A 26,222-nucleotide genomic window follows, 5' to 3' on the forward strand; every position below is an offset into this window, starting at 1 on the left:
TTTGATTGGTAATAACATTACATTTTAAGGAACAATAATCAAGACCTGTTTAAATTAAAAAAAAAGGACAAGTAACTAGTAAAAACAAAATTGTAGTGATCACTAATCAGTAATAAAAAAAAAGTAATAGAAAGTAAAAGTGTATCTGGTTTATCTGAAACTTCAACATGAAACATACCCGTACAACTAACCAAGAATCATTAGTGGAGATGCCTTCTGACAGACAAATTCAATGTTCACATTTTTCCACTCGTCCTACATACCTACTCTATGAGTTCCTACATACGCTACGAGTGTGTTCACATATTCACTCAATCTACATTCTATGACACACATTATTCTACTTTCTATGCAAATACAGACAACCGCGAAGTACTCTATCGACCCTATCCTATCTGAGGTTTGGCATAGATGGGATAGAAAAGCAATCTTTCAATTCAAATAAAATACGATGTAGTCTCGTCTTCTTTCTGGAAAAAGGCAAAAGTAAACAAATACCTAAAACAGAGGAAGAAGAAAAGGAAATCAGAAAGAGGAAAAAAAGAAAAAGAAGAAGAGGAGGAGGAGGAGGAGGAGGAGGAGGTGATGAAATCCTAGAAAAAGAAGGGAAGAAAAGCATACAGCGGAAGAAGAAGAATTGGAGAGAAAGAATAAAGGGAAAGAAAAGATTTGCACAAAGGAAGACGAGGAGAGGGAAAAAAAATCTAGAACGGGAAGATAGATCAAGGGATAAAGGAAAAAAGATGCAACCAGGGTAAAAAAAAAGAAAGAAAAATTGTGAAATAATGGCAGAAATAGAAAGATAGGATAGGAGAAAAAGGGTAGGTAATGGAATTTCTGTGAAGAGATGAGAGTTCAAATTGAAACTAAGAGAAAGGTTGAACAACTCAAGTTCGGTTAAGTGTTACCTCCGGGGATATACACAAAACCTGCCTATTCTCGAATCTATCTCCTTTCTATGATAAAACAAGCTGGGTCCGTCCCTCCGGGAATTTTTTAGCCCGTAGTTTATTCGATCGTGATTAGAGAAAATCAGTACCTATGTACCTACCTAATGTGTTTAATATTCAGTTTATTATTATTATTGATTTGATTTTGAATTTACTTTCATGTAATGATTTAAAATCAAGACTAGAGCCCGTTCTCCCTTTATTCCTTTTAATGTTTCCTAATAACTACCAATAAAGTGTTTAAGTCACCCATCCATTTATTGGCCTTGCTCGGCGTAGCTTAACATAGGTGACTCTAAAACTGGTCTTAAATGATCGACTAAAGCGTTGTCTGAGTTCATAGGTCGTCGCGACAAATTTCAAGATCAGAGCTCATTTATTTTGTGTGAGAATTTTGTGTTGTTTGTGTTTATTGTTTTCTGGACAAAATTTGCACCAGAACTTTCGTGTTCCTGGTAAAAAGACCTTTAATTTGATATATAGGTCGACCAGGTTTGGATAAGTCCTTCTATGGGAACAGACAGACGACACCGAAGCGAATACAATAGCCCGTCCCTTATGCCTTTTTTATTACTATCGTAATAATAAAGGAAGGACGGGCTAAAAAGGAATAGAGAGCAAGAGTAAGAAAGAAGGATGTGGAATAGAAAGAGGAGGAGAAGGAGTTTGAGGAGTAGGAAGAGGAAGAGAAGGAGATGTAAGAGGAGGAGGAGGAGGACCCCAATAGGAGCTACCATAAGTGAGATAGGAATGGGGGAGGGGGAATAAATAACGTAGAGTAGTAGGGAGTAGACAGAAAGAGAGGGAGAAATAGAGGAAGAGAAAGAGATACGAAAATAGAAAAGGGAAAGAAAGGAGGGAAGAGAGAGAGAGAGAGAGAGAGAGAAAAGAAAAGGGTTTGGATGGGAGGGAGAGAGATAGACGATAGACAAGGACCAAGAAAGGGAGCTAGGGCGAAAAGAAAAGGGTTTGGATGGGAGGGAGAGAGATAGACGATAGACAAGGACCAAGAAAGGGAGCTAGGGCGAAAGAGAGGGAGAAAGGAAAGATAGTGTATGAGAAAGAGTGTGCAAGAGAAAAAGAGGAGAGAGAGAAATAAGAAAGAGAGAGGAAAGAAAGGGGGAGAGAGAAAGATAGTGTATGAGAAAGAGTGTGAGACAGAAAAAGAGGAGAGAGAGAGAAAGAAGAAAGAGAGAGAGAGAGAGAAAGGAAATAGAGAGAGAGAGAAAAGAGGAAAAAAGGGAGAGAGAGAAGGAGGGAGAGAGAGAGAGAGAGAGAGAGAGAGAGAGAGAGAGAGAGAGAGAGAGAGAGAGAGAGTCTGAACATGTCTCTCCACCTTCTTCTCTTCTTTCTCTCCTCCTTCTTCCCTTCTTTCTCCTCTTCCGTTTTCCTTACTTATTATTCCTCCTTCTTCCCTTCTTTCTCCTCTTCCGTTTTCCTTGTTGTATGTCTGAACATGAGGTAGAAACACGAAAGGAAGTAAACCACCACACAAGCACCAGCACGATATTTCTGCACATAATGATAATAAATTTCACCTTCAACATTAAAGAAATTAAAACTAATGATACCTTCTCTAGGTACCTACGAGTAACTACAACTGCTACATTAGACGCATGTGGCCTGTGTCGTAGCATGCCCATCCCGTAGTATATGCCTCTCATCAGATGGGCGAGAAGAGACACAATACTTCCCATTTAGGTGCTGGGTCAACACGAGAACACCAGAAAGTAACCCGATTTCTCCTCTTCCGTTTTCCTTACCTACTTATTATTCCTCCTTCTTCCCTTCTCTCTCCTCTTCCGTTTTCCTTACTTATTATTCCTCCTTCTTCCCTTCTTTCTCCTCTTCCGTTTTCCTTACTTACTCTTCCTCCCTTTTCTCTCCTTTCTTGCTCCCCTACTTTTCCTTCTTTGTTTTTTTTTCATCATTTTCTCCTCCTTCTATGTCTTTCTCTTCCTTTTCTCCTCCTTCTATGTCTTTCTCTTCCTTTTCTCCTCCTTCTATGTCTTTCTCTTCCTTTTCTCCTCCTTCTATGTCTTTCTCTTCCCCCTTTTCTCTTTCTTACTTCTCTTCTCTTTCTCATCGTTATTCTCCTCCTCTTTCCTCTTCCTCCTTCCGATTTTCTCACTTCCTCTTCCTTTTGCAAAACTTCTTTTTCCAACTTTTGCGCTCAAAATTCAAACCGCCCTCTTTTAACACTCGTGAGCTTTTCTCTCACTTTTTACCCCCTTTTCCTCTCTTCTTTCTCCCCCCCCCTCCCCTGTTACCATATCTTGACAGGATTTTGCCTATGATTAATGATATAACATCATGTGTGTGAGGAATATGGGAGTAAGTATTACATAAAATGTGCATGTTGGGAAACTTATCATAATATCAAAAAGAAAAGAAGGAGAGGAAGAGGAAGGAGAACTAAAAGGAGAAGGAGGAGGAAATGAGGTGGAGGAGGAGGAAAGGAGGAGGAGGAAGGGGAGGAGGAGAAGGGGAAAAGGAGAAGAGGAAGGAGAAGCAAAAGAAAAAAAAAAGGAAAAACAACAAGATATTATATTGCTACAAATCTGCTATACATATCCGTATCAGAATTCACTAGCAACTTTACATGATGGTGTGCAAAGTTTGAAAGTATTCAAAATGTTTTTGGTATTACTTTTTCGCATGTTGAAATTCCAACCTTTACATGATAATCCTCAAGTGGACTATACACTGATAGGAAACTTATCATAATATCAAAAAGAAAAGAAGGAGAAGAAGATAAAGAAGGAGAGGAAGAGGAAGGGAACTAGAAGGAGAAGGAGGAGGAGAAGAGGAAAAGGAGAAGAGGAAGGAGAAAAAAAAAAAAAAAACAAGGAAAAACAACAAGATATTATATTGCTACAAATCTGCTATACATATCCGTATCAAAATTCACTAGCAACTTTGCATGATGGTGTGCAAAGTTTGGAAGTATTCAAAATGTTTTTGGTATTACTTTTTCGCATGTTGAAATTCCAACCTTTACATGATAATCCTCAAGTGGACTATACACTGATTTTGTATTTGCTTTTCACAGGCCGTAAATCGTAACTTTTGCTTTCTGGATTTATGTTATTTCTTCTCAATTTCCACAGTGTGTAACTGTTACCTCTTATCTTTTTTCATAGGGTGTAACTGTTATCTCTTCCCTTTACCGTAAATCGTAACTTTTGCTTTCTGTATTTATGTTATTTCTTCTCAATTTCCACAGTGTGTAACTGTTACCTCTTATCTTTTTTCATAGGGTGTAACTGTTATCTCTTCCCTTTTCCCACAGAGTATAACTGTTATCTCTTCTCATTGGGTCACGTTGACTTTTTTCATGCCATTGGGTCCCATAATTTCATTGGGTCCGAAAAACCATTGAGTTTCCTCCCACCTCTTCTCTTTCTTGCATCTCTTTTTTCCACAGTGTGTAACTATTGTCTCTTCTCTTTTTCCACAGTGTGTAACCGAACATTCTACGGTGATGTGGGGAACACGTATCAGCTTCAGTTGAACAAGCCGAGGGAGCAGAAGTTGCCGTTCCTGTGTCATCTGACGTTTACCGCTAATGGGCATGTGTTTGGGGACATCGTACAGGTAAGACATGTTTTGTTCATAGGATTTTTTTTTTTGTTTTTCAATGCTGGGCTCTGATTGACCGCCGATAAATGGTGGTCCTTGAGACTTCCTTGGCCCTTGAGAGTTCAAGGGGACCACTGATCATCAAAATGGTTTGTCTGTATCAGTGTATCATACCACTATGTATTGGTTTTGATTGGAACTTGGAACCCAGGCGTTCCAGATTCGGTAGAATAATAAATGCTACCAAAGATAGGCTTGTCTTTTTTTTTTATTTTTTTTTTTTCATTTGTTAGGGGGTTTGATAGAGGGAACTGTAACTACTGAGGTCCTCTAGTCCCGAAATCGAAAAGAGAAAGAGGGCAGGGTAGGAGGAAGCCAGCCGTTCCGAGAACGAACCTTACCTGTTTATGTGTTTATCCTAGCGCTTACAAGGTAGACGAGCTATTCCCAAAGTTAACTAGGCTGGCAGTATTGCTCCCAAGACTAGGCCAGAATAGGTATAACACTTTTTCCAACGATAATAAAAGGAGGCTGGAAACAGGACGATTTATCATCTTTGGGAAATCCCACGGTCTAATTCAACCTCTCTAAAGTCCCACTTCAAAGGCCTAACAACAGGGCTCCCGTTTATAGCCCTTACATATTTTTTTCTCTCCCCCCAAACGTCCGTATTTATATCACTCCTGGGACCCCCCTCCCCTTAAACCGTTCCTTGGCGTTTTCAACACCTCCGTTATGTTCGTTACATGGTTGGGTGGACGAGAACGGTGTGAGATGAGCAACGCGAAACATACTGGATGGTAAAAAAAACTAGGGTGCCGGAAGCCCAAGCGAGTGACTGGGTTCCGGAACTCTTATATTGAACTCTATATCGGGAAGCTCGATAATGTAATGTCAGTGGATATGTAGATTTGCCAGGACTGTATCTACTACATATTTACGAGTAAGTCGTACTAAAAAAAAAAAAAAAAACTCAATCTACAATTTCCCAATAATTTTCGACCGAAAATGGCGCAGTCTTTCATCTTTTGTACTATGGTTTCGTCATGATTACCGGAATCCGGAATCATACTTTAAAACATCCAACTACTAGATTTCCCAGAATTTTTTCGATCGAAAACGGTGCGGTATTTTCTCCACTACATTCGGTGTACCCCGAAAAGCACCCCAGATTAGTAGTATTACTGGAGAATAGCACAGAGAGCACAGCTACGGAATGACTAAATTAATTTCCAAAGTAAATACAGGCAGGTACATGGTACACAAATGGCGAGATACAGTAGGGAGATAACTTTTATTTGAACTAGAAATTATGCTCCTTCATCCCTTTGAGTCCGTATTCAAATTTATTCCGAGAGCCGTCTCTCTGCTCTTGTGTGTTTGCGGAAAATGGAATTTTCATTTTCCATCCTGCCTGTCTCTTCTCCTTTTATTATTCGTCTTCTTCTTCTCCTTTTTCTTCTTCTTCCTATTCTTCTTCGTCGTCTTCTCCTCCTCTTCCTCCACCTTCTTCTTCTTGTCTTTCTCCTTCTAATCCTTCTTCTTCTTCCTCCACTCTGTTTCTTATTTCACCTCTTCTTCTCCTCCTTCTCCTTCTTCCTCCAGTTTCTCCTCTCTCCTTACGTTTCTGCCTGTTTTACCTTTGCATTTCTTACAAGTCGTCCCCTTATTCGTTTGGAAATATTCAAGTTAATATTGTTATTTACCTTATTTTCGGGAGCGGAAAATGTAAATTTGCCACCCGTTTTGTACGCCTTGTGGTAGGTACGTTAGATGTATTTTACCTTAGAAAGAGGTAATGCCATTGATGTCTTATTCAATGATAGAATACTACCTATAAGTTCACAGTAAACTGTGAAATTCACTCAAAAGCGAGCGCTTATGGGATGCCCAAACACCCGATCAAAACCAATGCTCGAAAATTCCTTTTTGAGCTGAAAATATTTTGTCGAATTCCATTAAAATTGGACGAATTGTTTGATAGTTAACCAAACAATTTCTTCTTCAATCTGGCAGCCACATGAACTAACCTTTGTACCTCCCATTACCTTTTTATGACCAAAAAAAAAAAAAAAAAAAAAAAAAAAAAAAAAAAAAAAAAAAAACATTTTTTTTTTTTGGGTTTTTTTCCCGGTACCTCCCAAACCCCGAAGTAAAATGACAATTTTTTTTTCTTGGATTTTCTTCCCGTAGCTCTCCAAACCCGGGGACGCGAGCCCCGAAAGGGCCGAAACTTACGGCAGAGGAGGCAAAAAATCATGCAAATGAAGCCGGGATCTAGAAATTTTCACCAGGGCTGACTCTGCTGCTTCCTTCGTTAAGGGAATGTTTGACTTCGAACAGCATACAGGGTCCGAAATCTGTCTGAATCGGATTAGAACAGGGTCCGGAGTACGTCAGGTCCATAATTTTCGATTAAAACAGGGTCCTTCGTTCAGGGAATGATTTCGAACAGCATACAGGGTCCGAAATTCGTGCTGAATCAGATTTAGAACAGGGTCCAGAATACGTCAGGTCCCTTTCCGTAATTTCGGATTAAAACAGGGTCTTTCGATCAGAGAATGTTTGACTTCGAACAGCATACAGGGTTCGAAATGTGTCTGAATTGGATTAGAACAGTTTCCGGAGTACGTCAGGTCTCCTGCCTTAATTTTCGATTATAACAAGGTCTTTCGTTAAGGGAATATTTGACTTCGAACAGCATACAGGGTTCGAAATGTGTCTGAATTGGATTAGAACAGTTTCCGGAGTACGTCAGGTCTCCTGCCTTAATTTTCGATTATAATAACAAGGTCTTTCGTTAAGGGAATATTTGACTTCAAACAGCATACAGGGTCCTCTTTGCTGAGTGAGCTCTTCAGTTCATTGAACCCCTAGGTGCCATTTATCCCCATTGAACCCCTAGGTTATACATTTATCTTTTGAAAGTTTAAAGAAAAGTAACCCTTTATTTCGCTACAAGCTACCCGCATATTAACCTGACTCAGCCTGAGTGGGGCCGGGAAAAGACAGTACTACTTGTAACTAGAAGAGCAATGTCTTCCTCTTGAAATAACCCTATGCCTAGTTGCCTAGCTAGTTTTTAGCACGGTTGGCTTCGAATCTATAGGTTGATTTTTCGAATCCAACTCAAGTCATAAAATCTAACACTCACGAGAGATGGGTATTTAATACTGAAAAATATTAATGAAATTCCCTCAGTTAAAGATCTTTTTTTCTCCTTTTTCCACAAGTCTACCCTGTACAGTCAAAGCACACTTTTTGTGTTTGTTTCCTGTAGCATGCTTGTAGGTATGTACTTAAAACACGATAATCTATAGGTACCTATGTAGGTACCTAGAACATAATCATGTATATACCTAGGACATGATGTGTACAAGTACATAGAACATAATGTAATAATGTATGTCCGTATTAAAGGTAGGTATGTAGGTAGTACCCACCCCAGCATGTTAGTAATAACTGGAACAATGGAAGAAGGGATGATGATGTATCCTTGCTACCTGCCCCCGGTGGAGGGGCTCCTAACTACGTCAGGGACACCCATGGGGCACCCTACGAGCATAAACTTATGAGATCACCAGCAGGGGCGTTCCACAGGGGGGTTCATCCGGCCCTATGTGCCTCGGATTCACAGGCTTTTTCAGGGGCCCCCGAAACCAGCCGTTTTTCTCCCACAAAAAAAAGGAAAATTTAACAAATCCGAGTATTTTAAATAACATGCGAATAAAAACCTCATTTATCTAAAACTCCCTTGTTGCTGGTGTTAAAAAAAATGTTGCCCTCTTACTGTGGACGGCCCTAATCTTTGGACACTCCCCTCTCTATAAATCTCCCCCTTGTATTATTCTTCGCTCCCTTCCCTGGTTCTTCTACTGAGGAATTACTTCAACTCCCTCTCTGCTTACTCCTTTGTTTTGCCAACTCCCTGAAGGATGCTATCAAGCGTTATTATTCAGACTTTATTTTCTCTCTCTCTCCTCTTGTTCTGTCCGTCTCTCTCTCTCCCTCTCCCCCTCTCCTCTTCTCTGTGTCTCCTTCTCCCTCCCTTTTCTCTATACCTATATCTCTCACCTTTAAATCTGTCTCTCCTCATCCACTCTCTTTTTCCTGCTTTCCCTCTTTATTTCTTTTGCCCTATGCATGGTTCTCTCTCTCCCCCTCTCTCTATTGCTCTTTCTCCTTCTCCCTTTAGTTCTATCTCCTCTCTCTTCTTCTTTTCTCTCCTCCTGTCTTGCTCTTCTTCTCCTCTTTTTCTCTCCCTCTTTGTCTCTCTTTCCCTCCATACCTTGCTCTTTGTCTCTCCCCCTCCCTTTTCTTTATCTCTGTTTTCTTCCATCTCCTTCTCTCTCTCTATTACCCTCCATTCCACGCTCTCTATCCCTGCCTCTCTTCCTTATCACTCTCTTTCTCTTCCTTGCCTTTCTCTTCTCTCTCTATCTAACTCTCCCTTTCATCTTGCTCTTTCCCGTCTCCTTCCCTCCCTCTCTTGCTCATCTCTCTCTCTAAGCTTGCATTTTCTTATTGTGTTGTCTCATCAGTTTAAGACAGGGTTGTCCAACCTTAGGGCACCCGAGGGCCGCAAGAGACCAAGGTAGAGAGTTGGCGGAAGAACAAGAGCACCCAAAATAAGCATCATTCCATAGGATGAAGAAAGTCGTGTGATGTTCACACCAGATTTTCTTCAGTCGAGTTCGACTTAGTCGATAGAAAATGGCTCAGTCATTTGGCCGAGTGGTTGCTTGGTTACCTCTTGGTTAAGAGTTCGTTTTTGTATCATTATTATCATTTTCGATATAAAATAAATAATCAATTATCAGATTTTTCACACAAAGTTATTATCCAATGTCCGCCAATCACGCTCAGACCATCTGACAGACCCCAGTCTCACAGATCTAGGTCTATCAGACCATGTGACAGACCCAGGTCTATCAGACCATCTGACAGACCCCAGTCTCACAGACCTAGGTCTATCAGACCATCTGACAGACCCCAGTCTCACAGACCTAGGTCTATCAGACCTGAGGAAGTACTTTGCAGTCCCAGGGGAAAAAAAGGTCTATCAGACCATCTGACAGACCCAGGTCTATCAGACCATCTGACAGACCCATGTCTATCAGACCGTCTGACAGACCCAGGTCTATCAGACCGTCTGACAGACCCAGGTCTATCAGACCATCTGACAGACCCAGGTCTATCAGACCGTCTGACAGACGTGATTGGCGGTCATAAGACATATCCGAATGAGTTTGTTTCTTGTTTTTTCTTTTTTCTGTCATTTCTCCTGTTTCCCACTCTTCTGTCCTCTTTTCGTTTTCTTCCTATCGTTTTTCTCATCTTTTCCTTCAAATTCTCCTTCATTCTTACCCTCCTCCTCTATCCGCTCCTCTTTCATCTCCTTTTTCTTCACCCTCTATCTACACCTACTCCTCTTTCCTTCCACCTCTTTTATAGGTATCTCTTCCATGTCTGTTGGAATAGGTCAATACTGTCTTTATTGTAAATTATCAGCTGGAAAACGTGAACGGAATTTCAAATAGAGGTGAGAATAGACACTTAACGAGACAAGACAGAGAGAGAGAGGGAAAGAAAAGGGTAAAGAAGTTTCCAAATAGGCAACTGAAGAAGTTGGAAGTTTTTATCAAAGTAGATATAGGACGATAAGAATGATATACAGTTGGAGAGGACGATAAGAGAAAAGATAAAGTAGAGAGATGGAGATGAAAATAAAACTAAATTGAAGTCGGATCTCACTCGGGAATAAACAAGTGGAGGAGATTTCTAAAAATAAAGATTCGATGAGAAGAAAGAAACGTTGCTGGCAGATTTCAAGGAGTTGTCTGTCAAAATAAATCTTCAAGCTTTTTCACGTGATTGTAATGCAATGTTGTCTGTTTGTATTTCAGGTGAGGTGGTTCCAGGGAGTTATTGTAGTCGGAACTTCTACGACTGCTATCGGAACAAGTGCAAGATTCAATCACCCAACTACCCTGGCATGTATCCACGCAATGTCACCTGCTTCTATAGCATACGACAGAAAGTCGTACCCAAGTGCAAGCACGCCATGATTTCCATCAAGCAAATCAATAATTTTAAGCTACAAATCAAAAGATCGTTAGCCGATCACCAAGGATTGACACCAAATATTGTAGACAATAGCTCTGGCAGCGCCACTCATAGTGAGGAGGACGCTCGTCAGACCTATTTAGATAGCACATCACTTGATCATTATTATTTAGAATTTAGAGACAACGGTATCTCTTTCCCTTCCTCCTTCTCTTCTTTTCCTTCTCCAGGTCCTCCTTCCTCGTTCCCCTTTTCCCTCATGTCAAATTAGTTATTCAAAACGAGAAAGCGAGAAAGAAACTTCTGAACAAATTCTATTGAAAAAAATTCCCACATTTTTTTTTCTTGTTGGTTCTCATACTTTAAAAAAAAAGTCTTTTCATACACATAAAGTCTAAAAGTTCAAATGCTGTGTACATAATGATGCTGTGTACGAGTACCTATATTTACTTTCTGGGAAAAGGGGAACGCCTGTAAAATGGAGGTGAAACTTTTTCCTACCGTAGTTTTAGCTGTCACACTCTCTCTTCTTTCTTCCTCTGATTTCTTTGGCACCCTCTTTCATTCCCTTATCTCTTTCTGTTCCTTTCTCCTTCCTCTCTCTTTTTCTCAAAGAAGGTCTCGTAGCTTAGGGGAAGAATAAAACATGTGAAATGTAAATTATTTCAAATAAAGCAAATATTATCAATCAATCAATCAATCAATCAATCAATCAATCAATCAATCAATCAATCAATCAATCAATCCATCAATCAAATGTAATTTTTTTTCTTTTTTATAGTCTAGGTACCGTTGTACTATGTTTTTATATTTTATACTTTAACGTTGTACTATACATTTTGTTCTATGTACAAGAAAATAAATAAATCAATCAAAATACATAGCTTGATACACGAGTTAAACAATCATACCTTTGATTGTAGCCCCGGCCATAAACAAAACCCTTCACTTTTGTGTTTGGACCGTTACTTTGGTGTTTGGTTAACAACTCTAAACGCTAATTTAACCACTCTAAACGAGAAAGTGAAACGAGAAATTGTTACTTTCACCACAGGTGAAACTTTTCTCTGCCGTATTTTTAGCTGTCACACGCTCTCTTCTTTCTTCCTCTGATTTCTTTGGCACCCTCTTTCATTCCCTGCTTATCTCTCTCTGTTCCTTTCTCCTTCCTCTCTCTTTTTCTAAAAAGAAGGTCTCGTAGCTTAGGGGAAGAATAAAACATGTGAAATGTAAATTATTTCAAATAAAGCAAATATTATCAATCAATCAATCAATCAATCAATCAATCAATCAATCAATCAATCAATCAATCAATCAATCAATCAATCAATCAATCAAAATAGCTTGATACACGAGTTAAACAAACATACCTTTGATTGTGGCCCCGGCCATAAACAAACCCTTCACTTTTGTGTTTGGACTGTTACTTTGGTGTTTGGTTAACAACTCTAAACGCTAATTTAACCACTCTAAACGAGAAAGTGAAACGAGAAATTGTTACTTTCACCACTCTAAACGCTTACATTGTTACTTTTACCTTTTTTATTAGTTAGTAGATTATTCTTACTCTTTATTACGACTGCTGTTACTTTAGATTATTCCGTTCCCTTCTCTTTCAAATCTTCTAAACTTCGAATTATTTATGCAAAATTTTACTAAACCAACTTCTTCTTCTGCTTTTTCCTCTCCTTCTCCTCTTACACCTGCTTCTTCTTCATCATCTTCTTCCTCTTCTTCTTGTCTTTCTTCTTCCTTTTCTTCTTTTTCTTCTTCTAACCTTACTTCTCTTCAGCTTTCTTCATCTCTTCCTTCACCTCTTTTCGAAGTCCTTGTCCTCCTCCTCTTTCTTCTCTTAATCTTCGTTATTTCCCTGAATTCCCTGTTCCTTCCTACACACCTTCTCCTCTTCCCCCTTCTCCCTCTCATCCTCATCATTCTCCTTTTCTCTTCGCAGAACAAACAAACCTACAAAGTACACCTCAAGTTGCTTCATTATTGGAATCTAAATTTTCTCTTCTCCAAGAAGCGTAGGGTAGGAAAGCGTAAAGTTTGTGACTTTGACGTATCTACCTACCTGTGAAAGTTGGAAAACTATTGCATGAGGAAGACTTGACGTTTCTTCTTCTTCCTCTTCTTCTTTTTCTTCTTCTTCCTCTTCTTCTTTTTCTTCTTCTTCTTCTTCTTCTTCTTCTTCTTCTTCTTCTTCTTCTTCTTCTAACCTTACTTCTCTTCAGCTTTCTTCATCTCTTCCTACTCCTCCTTTTCGATGTGCTTGTCCTCCTCCTCTTTCTTCTCTTAATCTTCGTTATTTCCCTGAATTCCCTCTTTCTTCCTACACACCTTCTCCTCTTCCCCCTTCTCCCTCTCATCCTCATCATTCTCCTTCTCTTTTCGCAGAACAAACAAACCTACAAAGTACACCCCAAGTTGCTTCATTATTGGAATCTAAATTTTCTCTTCTCCAGGAAGAGTAGGGTAGGAAAGCGTAAAGTTTGTGACTTTGACGTATCTACCTACCTGTGAAAGTTGGAAAACTATTGCATGAGGAAGACTTGACGTAGAACTTACCCAGTCAATTTGGCACGAACTTTTCTGGAACTTGTACTGATGATAGTTACGTACGTATGTAGACAAAACATAGTTACGTACGTATGTAGATAGCGGGTCTGCCTTGTAAGCGTTTTCGGACCGTCTGGATTTCTCTTATGCTGTTTAGTTACGTACGTGTGTAGACAAAACATAGTTACGTACGTATGTAGATAGCGGGTCTGCCTTGTAAGCGTTTTCGGACCGTCTGGATTTCTCTTATGCTGTTTTCCTTCTCCCTTCGATTTCGGGACGGTAAGACCTTACTATTTACAGTTATTTCTTTTTTTTCTTCTTCTTCTTTTAAGTAGGTCCTCCATCCACCCCTGGTGGGCGATTGAAAGAGGGCACCTGCCGGCTTTCTCCTCAACCCCCCATAATCCCCATCGCCTACAGTTCATTCTATGAACCCTCAGAAAAAAATCGTCGAATTTCAAGTTAAATAAATTTCTTCATTGGCTAAAAAAACCGCTCTCTCTGATTTCAGCTCATGTTCGATTCGTTCAAGATCGGGCGGTTCGAGTCGACGTTTCCCGACTCGTGTCCGTTCGGCTTCATGCAGATCTCCGAGCTAGGGCGCCCCTACACGGGCGGCTCCTGGTGTGGGGCCGCCTCCTCGTACGCCGTCTACTACACGGAAACCAGCACGGTGACTATAACCGTGCGTCTGCACCACTTTGGCGTTCACAATACTACCCCGTTTGAGTTTGCCCTCCGCTACAAGTTTTTGCGGAATGAGGAGGCCGCTGCCCGGTTCGGAACGGCCACCGCTGTCATAGAGAGAGGTGAGGATGAAGGTTGGTGGCCATTGACACGGCCATTATAAGTACCATATTGAAAATATTGATAATTTAAAGATACCTAGGTGAAGTAGCCTCCATTTCCCATTATGTACCAAGATCTCACAAAGCTTGCGCATCAGAGGTCCCGAGTTTTTTTTTTTTTTAGGGGGGAGTTTGAGGCAAACTTTTAACTGTTGTCTGTTCGCTAGGATTTCAACTAGCAACTAAGTGTCTTCAGGAGGCCGAGCGGACCTTGAAAGTCCCTGCTTCCTGGTCAAAAAAGACAATGATCCCAGGTCAATTCAAAGAAAAACTAGTGTGTGTCTCTCTTCGACCTCCTTCTCTCCCTCTCCTCTTTCCCCCTCTCTCCTTCTCTTGTTCCCTCTTTCCTCTTTTTTTTTCTCCCTCTTCCTTCTCTCTCTCTCTCTCTCTCTCTCTCTCATTGTTTGAATAAGTTATGGCGATCTTAAAAGACAATGATTCCAGGTCAATTCAAAGAAAAACTAATGTGTGTCTCTCTTCGACCTCCTTCTCTCCCTCTCCTCTTTCTCCCTCTCTCCTTCTCTTGCTCCCTCTTTCCTCTTTTTTTTCTCCCTCTTCCCTCTCTCTCTCTCTCTCTCATTGTTTGAATAAGTTATGGCGATCTTCTCCCCGATTGGTTCACTCGGGTTAGGAATAAATAAAAAATGCGAAGACAGCACTTCTGAAGATAATGGGGGCCATAAAAGAGAACGATATTGGAAATTGTAGATGGAAGGAAAAAAACAGTCAAGTCGCGGAAAATACATAGTAGACATTAAGTCGGCAAAAATAGAGTAGAAAGAAATAAAGAAAGTGATCAAGAAAAAAGAATGAGAGGACGAGAAAGAGAAGGAAAAAGAATGAGGGAGAGAGGGAGGAAGGGAGAAAGAGCAAGAATAGAGGGGAGAGGGAGAGAAAATTGAGATAGAGGGAGAGAGAAAAGGCAAGAAGTTTAGAAGTATAAGTTAGAAAGAAAGCAAAGGGCAAGAGGTACCAGTCAAGTCGCGGAAAATAGTAGACATTAAGTCGGCAAAAATAGAGTAGAAAGAAATAAAGAATGAGAGGAGAGGACGAGAAAGAGATGGAAAAAGGGAAAAAGAATGAGGGAGAGAGGGAGGAAGGGAGAGAGAAAGAGGAAGAGAGGGAGGAAGGGAGAAAGAGCAAGAATAGAGGGGGAGGGAGAGAAAATTGAGATAGAGGGAGAGAGAAAAGGCAAGAAGTTTAGAAGTATAAGTTAGAAAGAAAGCAAAGGGCAAGAGGTACACTGGTACAAAGGTCCCGAAAGAGTTGGCCCAGATAGCAGGGCCGTTTCAGCGAGAAGGGGTCCAAAAATTCGAAGAGTGGCTTATGAGGGGGGATGCTCCAAATTTTCGGCCAATTTCAGCACATTACCCCATTTAGGAGCAAAAATAGCCCGTGGGAGGCCGGAGCGCTATGCCCCCCCTCTGAAATACGACCCTGCCAGATAGATAGAGAGACATGAAGGTATTTCTAGATATTTTTGTCCCATGTCTGTTAGAATAGGTCAATACTGTCTTTATTGTAAATTATCAGCTGGAAAGCGTGAACGGAATTTCAAATAGAGGTGAGAATAGACACTTAACGAAACAAGACAGAGAGAGGGGAAGGAAAGGGTAAAGAAGTTTCCAAATAGGCAACTGAAGAAGTTGGAAGTTTTTATCAAAGTAGATATAGGACGATAAGAATGATATACAGTTGAAGAGGACGATAAGAGAAAAGATAAAGTAGAGAGATGGAGATGAAAATAAAACTAAATTGAAGTCGGATCTCACTGGGGAATAAACAAGTTTTTTTTTGCCCTCGAGGTATGAGAAAATGGAGGGAGGGGGGAGGGATGTAAGAGAAGGGAGCAGGGAGAGAAATAATTTGTCACATTGTTTACACGGAGATTTGAGATTTGTCTTTATTAGTTTTTATACTTTTTAGCCCGTCCTTCCTTTATTATTACGATAGTAATAAAAAAAGGTATAAAGGACGGGCTCCCCCTCCCCCTCTGAATCATCCTTTGTTTTGCCTTGAATAGATCCTCACAGCTTTTGAAACTGAGGTCCAACCTCTAAAGTATTCGCTTCGGTGTCTGTCTGTCACTCTGTCTGTCCCCATAGAAGGACTTATCCAAACCTGGTCGACCTATACGACCCTCTCTCTTCACCTTTTTCTAGCTCCTCCTCTTCGTTTTTTCTCTCTCTTTCTCCTCCTCGTCCTCCTCGTCCTCCTCTTTTCCTCTCTCTCTCTCTCTCTCTCTCTCTCTCTCTCTCTCTCTCTCTCTCTCTCTTTATTGATATAGGTACCTACCTGCCTAAGTTTTGCTTCCAATAAAAACTTTCGATCTGTAAAATATACATCATTCAGCTTCGTCCAAACTTGGTGTAAAACCACGTTTTGAACTCGACTGCATTCAGCTTTCATCACAAAAGTTTGAATAGGTAGTCAGTAGTTATTGTCATTCCTCTTACCTACTTTCCTACATATTCATACAGTCAGCCTTTGTAGCCACGTGTCTCGTATTAAAGGCATTGTATGCACAGAACATGCAGTCTAGGCTTATCTGAATGCAGTAGACGATAAAATGCCTTTCCTATTATTATGTTTATATCTGTTTTATTCTCTTCCCTAGGTAGGTATTATTAGCTTGGAGTGTAGCCCGTCTGTCTAAGAGTTGTAAGCGCTAGGTTCGATTCCCACCCGGGGGCGGATTTTATCTTTAAGGTTCGGTTCATTTTTTTTTTCCTGAATTTTATCGAAATAGGAAAAACAGTTATAACATTGTCTAGAAATTGAAGAGGCCTAGTTTTCAAAAGTTCGATTTCGGGTGTGGAATGAGTTACATAGAAAGTCAGGCAATATTATCAGGGCCGGATCAGTTAATAACATTGTCTAGAAATTGAAGAGGCCTAGTTTTCAAAAGTTCGATTTCGGGTGTGGAATGAGTTACATAGAAAGTCAGGCAATATTATCAGGGCCGGATCAACATTATCAGGGCTCCTCCCCGAGGCCCATAACTTTTGTCTTAGCACGCCAAGCCCCGACCTTAGTGGCCCTAAGTTCGCCCCTGATATAATATTGCTACAACAATATCAAATTTTGGAAAACTGTAAGCAAAGAAAATTCTATTGAATAAAAGAAAAACACAATAGTGAGTATGGTATATCCCTCTCTCTCACTTATTTCACTCTCCTTCTCTCTGTGTTTTTATTATTTTTGCCTCTCTCTCTTTCTCTCTCTCTTTCTCTCTCTCACTCTCTCTTTTTCTCTCTCAGTCTCTTTCTTTCTCCGAATAAAGTTTTTTTCTCCTCTCTCTCTCTCTCTCCTCTTCCTCCTTTCTTTCGCTTTTTTTCCTCTCACCCTCTCGTTATTTCTCTCTCACTCTCCATCTCTCCTTTCTCTCTCTCACTCTCTCTTTTTCTTTCTCAGTCTCTTTCTTTCTCCGAATAAAGTTTTTTCTCCTCTCTCTCCTCTTCCTCCTTTCTTTCGCTTTTTTTCCTCTCACCCTCTCGTTATTTCTCTCTCACTCTCCATCTCTCTCTCTCTCTTTATTTCTGTCCTTCACTCCGCTTCTCTCTCAATAAAGTTATTTCCTTCCTTCCCTCTCTTCCTCTTTTTTTTTCTTTCTCCTCTCCTATTTTTTCTTCCTTCTTTACTCATTCCTCTCTCTTGTTTTCTCATTCTTCATTCCTTAGAAAAAACTTCTTCTCCTTTTTTTTCCTCCTCTTCTCCTTCTTCTCTTATTTTTCCTGTTCCCCTTTTCAATACCTAAATTTCCGTTTCTGCCATCTTCCATCTTTTCGACTCCTCTACCGATTTCCTATTTGGTCTTTTCCGTTCGTTTATTATTATTATTTATTTCTGTCCTTCACTCCGCTTCTCTCTCAATAAAGTTATTTCCTTCCTTCCCTCTCTTCCTCTCTTTTTTTTCTTTCTCGTCTCCTATTTCTTTTTCCTTCTTTACTCATTCCTCTCTCTTGTTTTCTCATTCTTCATTCCTTAGAAAAAAAACTTCTCCTTTTTTTTCCTCCTCTTCTCCTTCTTCTCTTATTTTTCCTGTTCCTCTTTTCAATGCCTAAATTTCCGTTTCTGCCATCTTCCATCTTTTCGACTCCTCTACCGATTTCCTATTTGGTCTTTTCCGTTCGTTTATTATTATTATTATTTTGTCTTACACGTTCCAGAAACTAACACGGATCTTAAAGCTAAACTTTACTAAACTCTTGTTTGTATTATTAGAAGAAACACAAGTTAAAAACCAAACACAAGTTTATAAAAACGAGCGAAAAAAAAAAGTCGAGCTTTATTTTCCGGGCAAAATAAACTTCGTTTTTACGAAAAATAAAAAAAGGAAATCAAAAAGTTTGTTTGTTTTGTTTTGTTTTTTCTTTCGCCAAGATATAATATTTTTCCTGGAAAGAGAATGGGCTGAAGCAGGATCAGAAAAAGAATTGGAAGAAGGAGAAGAAGAAGAAGAAGAAGAAGAAGAAGAAAAAGAAGAAGGAGGAGGAGGAGGAGGAGGAGGAGGAGGAGGAGGAGAAGAAGAAGAAGAAGAAGAAGAAGGAGAAGAAGAAGAAGAAGAAGAAGAAAAAAAAAAGAATAAGAAGAGTACGAGGAGAAAGAGGGGTAAGTGAAGGTCAAAATTTGTACAGAATTTTTGTCCATTTTGTTTCCTAATTGTTGGTTCTCCCCTTCTTTCTCATCATTCTTCTACTTCTTTTCAGTTACGTTGGCTTTATGTACTTACTCGTATGTATAGGTACCTCCCTCTTTTTTCTTCCCTCCACACTTTGTCTCTTGTTACCTCTTATATTATTTCGAATTAAACCATAGTACCAGGGTACCTGTACCCTGGGTAAAAAATAAATAATAAATTATAAATTTACCTTCTTGGGGATAACCTTTTTTTTATATATCACAAAAAGGTACACTTTTTTGGCCAAATTAAAATTTCCCTCGTCGCGACGAAGAGATTTGGAAATTGAAGTGGGGGATTTTCTAGATTTTGAAATTTGAATTAGAGGGCGGCTCTGGGCGTCTCTTTCGAAAGAGTTTTAAAGATAAAATTTGACGCCGGAAGATTTAAATAATGGGAAAAAAGAGGGGAAAATAGGAAACAAAAATATGTAATTGGAATTCTTAAATAAAAAAAAAGTCCCGATTGGTAGATTTAGATTGGTCAAAAGGCCAGTCCTCAGACACGTAAAGGAATGAAATTTTGATGTTCGAACTCTCGCCACGGTCGAAATTTGTAAAATGTTTCTTTAGACATTAAAAATCTTTAATTTTTGCACCTCCTGAGCCACCCCCATTTCGTTCGCAATCGGGGAACGTAAAATAAATCACAAGTCCTTGAATAAAGAAAAAGTGGATATAAAAGTTAGAACACTGGGAAAATTGAAATGAGGGAACTGTGGCATTGAAATGAGGGAACTTTGGAATTGAAACGAGGACCTTCGGAATTGAAACGGGTGTTGGGGAAATCAGGATAAGGACCTGAGATAGTAAATAGAAGAAATAAACTCTGATAAAGATTGGATGTAGGAATAGATAGGAATGTAAATATACAGGGTGTTTAATTTATAAGAGTCCTTTGATAACTTGCCTCGGTGGTCAAGCAGGAGGGCGTGGGTTCAATCCCAGCCAAGGACATTTAATTCAGGGTAAAAAATTGTCACACCTTATTTCTGATAAATGAGGTCTTTTTAAACTGTTGGCGTAATGGGACTTTGTAATCTTATAGCCGACAGCATAAACAAGGTATAGGTGTTGAATAAGTAAAATAAGAGGTATATTTTGGGTATTTGAAGTTAAACACCCTGTAATTTTAAGAAATAGACAAATAGTACAGGATTGGATAGCAACTTCTAGGGTGTCCCTGGAGATGCACTGATGACACTTTTGAAAAAATTCCAGAGGAAAGTTTTTTTTACTTTCCTTGTCCTATAGGTAGGAAAGTAATGTAATCGGTTCAAATTTTCGATGGTCAGTTTTTAGTACCAAAACACGTTTTGAGGTCTCTAGAGCCTAAATCCAAAGTTTCAGCCATTGGTCCGTGTGTGTGTGTGTCTGTCTGTAAACAAAATATCTCGAGAACGGTAAGAGCTAGAGACTTGAAATTTGGTATGTAGCTGTCAAATGTGACAAGGATGCGACACGAAACTTTTGGTTAAGACCGGTGCAACGGTTGGCGGCATTTTACCGCTTTTTGGCGGTTTTCGGTGTAATTTAACAATATCTCGGGAACGGTACAAGCTAGAGACTTGAAATCTGGTATGTAGTTCACAAATGTGACAAGGATGCAACAAAAAACGTTTGGTTAAAATAGGTGCTGCGGTTGGCGGTATTTTGACCGCTTTTGGACAGATTTCGACCCGTTTTCAGCTATAGCGACAAAACGGTTAGAGATATTGTAAAAGTTAGGATAAAAGAACACTCAAATAAGCATCATTCAATAGAATAAGGAAAGTCGTGTGATGTTCACACCAGATTGTTGTTTTTATGACTACAATTTTGGAATACTACTGGTTTGATAGCATTCTTTAAGCCCTTTCTTTTGATAAAATTAGATCTTGAAAAAGTTCGTCGAGATCAGACTTATGTGGCGTATGGTACAGGTGGGCCAATAAAGGGTACGTTTTTTAGGTGGGCGAATAAATGGTACACTTACCCTACTTACTCTTCGTTTGCTTCTTCTTCTTCTTTTACTGCAAGAGGTCTACAGTTCTGTCACACAATTCCAGCGGATATCATACATACATTTTGTGACGAGATGAAACATACATATTTCATCACAGACAAGATTAATAACATTAAAGTAAAAATAATAATGATAAAAAAAACTCTACAAAATGGCCTCTGGTCTTTGTTGAAAAATTGCTGACATTTGGGAATGTGAAAAAAAAAAGAAGAAAAAAAGAATTAATGGACAGTTTTCATATTTTTTTGTAATTTTTTTCATGAAGATAAAAAATAAAAAAAAAAAAAAAAAAATAATAATAATAATCTAAGGTTGGGAATTGAAAGAACTAAACTTCATCTACATGAAAGATGCGGCTAAGCAGCTAAGCACGGTCAATTCCGGGTTATATGAGGGTTAATTTTTAGTCGAATTATGTAACATGTAAAATTCCCGGTGTATGGTTTGAGAATTATTTAAATCTTACTCATTCTTTCCCCTCTCTCTCCCTCTTTCTCTCCCCCCCTCTCTCTCTTTCTCTTCCTCAATCAATCAATCAATCAATCAATCAATCAATCAATCAATCAATCAATCAATCAATCAATCAATCAATCAATCAATCAATCAATCAATCAATCAATCAATCAATCAATCAATCAATCAATCAATCAATCAATCAATCAATCAATCAATCAATCAATCAATCAATCAATCAATCAATCAATCAATCAATCAATCAATCAATCAATCAATCAATCAATCAATCAATCAATCAATCAATCAATCAATCAATCAATCAATCAATCAATCAATCAATCAATCAATCAATCAATCAATCAATCAATCAATCAATCAATCAATCAATCAATCAATCAATCAATCAATCAATCAATCAATCAATCAATCAATCAATCAATCAATCAATCAATCAATCAATCAATCAATCAATCAATCAATCAATCAATCAATCAATCAATCAATCAATCAATCAATCAATCAATCAATCAATCAATCAATCAATCAATCAATCAATCAATCAATCAATCAATCAATCAATCAATCAATCAATCAATCAATCAATCAATCAATCAATCAATCAATCAATCAATCAATCAATCAATCAATCAATCAATCAATCAATCAATCAATCAATCAATCAATCAATCAATCAATCAATCAATCAATCAATCAATCAATCAATCAATCAATCAATCAATCAATCAATCAATCAATCAATCAATCAATCAATCAATCAATCAATCAATCAATCAATCAATCAATCAATCAATCAATCAATCAATCAATCAATCAATCAATCAATCAATCAATCAATCAATCAATCAATCAATCAAAATAGCTTGATACACGAGTTAAACAAACATACCTTTGATTGTGGCCCCGGCCATAAACAAACCCTTCACTTTTGTGTTTGGACTGTTACTTTGGTGTTTGGTTAACAACTCTAAACGCTAATTTAACCACTCTAAACGAGAAAGTGAAACGAGAAATTGTTACTTTCACCACTCTAAACGCTTACATTGTTACTTTTACCTTTTTTATTAGTTAGTAGATTATTCTTACTCTTTATTACGACTGCTGTTACTTTAGATTATTCCGTTCCTTTCTCTTTCAAATCTTCTAAGCTTCGAATTATTTATGCAAAATTTTATAACTTCATCGAGTCACATACCTACGTGGGAAACCGAATTTCGCTTTTCCTCCTTCTTCTCCTTCGCCTTTTCCTCCTTCTTCTCCTTCTCGCTTTTCCTCCTTCTCCTTTTTGTTTTCCTTATTATTCGAATTTCTTCATCCCTTCGTTCGTTCCCTACTTCTTCTGCTACTTCACCCCTAAACCAACTTCTTCTTCTGCTTTTTCCTCTCCTTCTCCTCTTACACCTGCTTCTTCTTCATCATCTTCTTCCTCTTCTTCTTTTTCTTATCAGACCATCTGACAGACCCCAGTCTCACAGACCCAGGTCTATCAGACCATCTGACAGACCCCAGTCTCACAGACCTAGGTCTATCAATAAACAAGTGGAGGAGATTTCTAAAAATAAAGATTCGATGAGAAGAAAGAAACGTTGCTGGCAGATTTCAAGGAGTTGTCTGTCAAAATAAATCTTCAAGCTTTTTCACGTGATTGTAATGCAATGTTGTCTGTTTGTATTTCAGGTGAGGTGGTTCCAGGGAGTTATTGTAGTCGGAACTTCTACGACTGCTATCGGAACAAGTGCAAGATTCAATCACCCAACTACCCTGGCATGTATCCACGCAATGTCACCTGCTTCTATAGCATACGACAGAAAGTCGTACCCAAGTGCAAGCACGCCATGATTTCCATCAAGCAAATCAATAATTTTAAGCTACAAATCAAAAGATCGTTAACCGATCACCAAGGATTGACACCAAATATTGTAGACAATAGCTCTGACAGCGCCACTCATAGTGAGGAGGACGCTCGTCAGACCTATTTAGATAGCACATCACTTGATCATTATTATTTAGAATTTAGAGACAACGCGCCAGCCCACCCTGAACATATGAATTTAATTGATAATGTACAAAAGGAAACTGATACGCTTACGACAGATTTTATTAGGGACAGAAGCTTTCTAGAAACAAGTGACGCGGTCGTAGACCTGCTACCGCAAGGTGGGAACCGTGAAATCTACTTTAAAAGCAATACCAAAGCATCCTATGCTGCCAATGAGAGCCACAATGTGTTCAACACTCATACTATACATAAGAGAAGCAATACTGTAGAAGCTTTCTAGAAACAAGTGACGCGGTTGTAGACCTGCTACCGCAAGGTGGGAACCGTGAAATCTATTTTAAAAGCAATACCAAAGCATCCTATGCTGCCAATGAGAGCCACAATGTGTTCAACACTCATACTATACATAAGAGAAGCAATACTGAACTCAAATATGCCTGTGATGATGAAGGCGCAGATGTAGAGCGAAGAGACGCTCAGTATGGGATCTGGTCAATTAACAAAAACGAATTTGTAGAGGAAAACAATGAACTTGAAAACACGATTGAACGAATATCCACTGCCAATAGTGACAATGGTGCTGTGTTTGAAGAAGATGATAAAGGTTCAAAAAGTCGACGCTCCCTATTGGAACATCGCAACATTCTGAGCTTGAAATCCTCGTCAACACATATTCTGAAGAAGCAACCAACATCTCAAGGCAAAGACAAATCCAAAATAACCGACCTCAATAAATCAAGTCAACCCATTCAGAAAGTTGTCAAGATCAAAGAAGATGAGCTGAAAAAGAATTGGACAAGCATCAGCACGGAGGAAACATCGACAACAAACATGACTGAAACAACGATGACAGAATCAACAACTCTGATCATTAGCACAAGTGAAATAGTTTCAACAGTCGATCCAAAAGTAAAACTAATTGACCTCAAACAGAAAGTCCAAGAAATAACTAAACAACAAAAATCCAAGGCAGAGAAACAAGACAAAGTTCGAGGAGACAAGAAGGGAAAGGAAAAACAGAAAGAGAAAACTACCGAGAGAAACGAAACTACTAAACCCACAAAAAAGAAACCCAAGAGTAAGGAAGGAAGCAAAACTAAAGACAACGGTGGAGGTAAAAAGCAACAAAAAGAGAAGGGCAAGAAACCCAAAGAAGGTGGTAAAGTTAAAGAAAGTGGTCGAAATAAAGGCAAAGGGAAGGATAAGGAGAAGATCAAGTTTATTGAAAGACACGAAGAGAGGTTGATAGAAAGCAAGAAGAATAGAACGAAAGAGATGAAGTTGAAATCTTGGGATGAATGTACTGCTGAAGGAGATTACTTGATATTCTATGACGGGGCTACCCAGGCTGATCCTATACTATTCAAGTATTGTGGCAATGGTAAGTACTTGCTTGTCAGAGAGGTAGGAGAAATAATTTTTCCCAAGACACTCAGATTTCAGACGAGATAAGTGACCTCGTTTTTCAAGGTTCACGCAGAACCTGAGTACCCACTACTCAATGGCGGTCACATTACAAAAAAGTAAGCTTTAAACAAAGCACTACAAGTTACACCCCCCTAACACTTAGGTTCATGTACCTTTTGTAAAATTAAATTATTATAGGTATATGTCCCTTTACTTCAGGGACAGGGATTATTTAGTTTCCGTGACTGATAAGGAGTCCAGTTATCCCAAACAGAAGTCCAGGGATAAAAGTATAAAATCTCCATCACGATCGATAAAAAACTGCTTATAAGGTATTAGTCATCAATTAGGTACCAACCTTAGTGGTGTTATGGTTAACGCGTCGGACCAGATCTGGAGGTTGGTTTTTCGAGTCCAAGTCAAGTCATGGAATTTACTAATGCTTGTCACAATTGAAAATTCCTTTTATTTGTCACCAGATACGTTCATACTCGAATTTCTCCTCTTTCAGGTTTCGAGGACTATCTGCCCAGTATCGTATCACGGGCCCCTCAAATGCTGGTCGAATTCCACTCGTCCTCCTACAGCACACCCAAACACTCGCTCAATACAAATCTGCCACTGCGGGGATTCGAACTGGATGTAGATGTGGTGTTTAGTGATTCAGACTCGCACGACTTTTCTCGATATAGTCGCAAGTAAGTAGAGGAGTTAAAGCCCGATCCCATCTGTCGTTCGGAAAAAAATCGTGTCATGTGTAAGTGGGAACACTCTCATTTAAATTACAATGGGGCTCAACCAAATGACAATTTTTTTCAAGATAGAGTCCTATTCCGATGTAAAAGTACCCAAAAAGTGCATTGGCGCACTCAAAAACAATACGTTCATACTCGAATTTCTCCTCTTTCAGGTTTCGAGGACTATTTGCCCAGTATCGTATCACGGGCCCCTCAAATGCTGGTCGAATTCCACTCGTCCTCCTACAGCACACCCAAACACTCGCTCAATACAAATCTGCCACTGCGGGGATTCGAACTGGATGTAGATGTGGTGTTTAGTGATTCAGACTCGCACGACTTTTCTCGATATAGTCGCAAGTAAGTAGAGGAGTTAAAGCCCGATCCCATCGGACTCGCACGACTTCTCTCGATATAGTCGCAAGTAAGTAGGTAGAGGAGTTAAAGCCCGATCCCATCTGTCGTTCGGAAAAAAATCGTGTCACGTGTAAGTGGGAACACTCTCATTTAAATTACAATTCCTACAGGATGATCGGAAAAAAATCGGATGAAACTCACAAGTGGGAACGGGCTTTTAGGCGGATGCCACACGGGTCGGAAAAAGTCGAAATCTTTTCAGAAGACATGAGATTTTCTTGAAAAGAGAAAATTTGAAGAGGCTCTTTGCTTCAACGCGACTAATCAACTCGTGATTGAGTTTTTAATAGAAAAAAGGAATAGTGAAACAGCCATGGTTTACGCATGAACTGACGTCATCACGAACTGACACATGAACTGACGTCATCACGAAAAAATGGCTGCCCGCGAAAATTATAGGGGCTCAACCAAATGACAATTTTTTTTCGAGATAGAGTCCTATTCCGATGTAAAAGTACCCAAAAAGTGCATTGGCGCACTCAAAAACATCCAAAA

At 39.2% G+C, this 26,222-nt stretch overlaps 1 protein-coding gene across 1 annotated transcript in view; it reads left to right on the plus strand.

Moving 5' to 3' along the window:
- The window catches only part of LOC103523051, a 97,072-nt gene that overhangs the window by 56,319 nt on the left and 14,531 nt on the right, over nt 1-26,222 (plus strand). Inside the window, 6 exon segments of the mRNA XM_026832843.1 lie at nt 4,411-4,547; nt 13,672-13,969; nt 22,845-23,427; nt 23,430-24,547; nt 25,085-25,267; nt 25,484-25,670. Coding sequence (XP_026688644.1) covers nt 4,411-4,547; nt 13,672-13,969; nt 22,845-23,427; nt 23,430-24,547; nt 25,085-25,267; nt 25,484-25,670 — 2,506 coding nt within the window.

The sequence above is a fragment of the Diaphorina citri genome, unplaced genomic scaffold, assembly GCF_000475195.1.
Source record: "Diaphorina citri unplaced genomic scaffold, Diaci psyllid genome assembly version 1.1 scaffold82, whole genome shotgun sequence".
Classification (NCBI taxonomy): Eukaryota; Metazoa; Arthropoda; class Insecta; order Hemiptera; family Psyllidae; genus Diaphorina; species Diaphorina citri.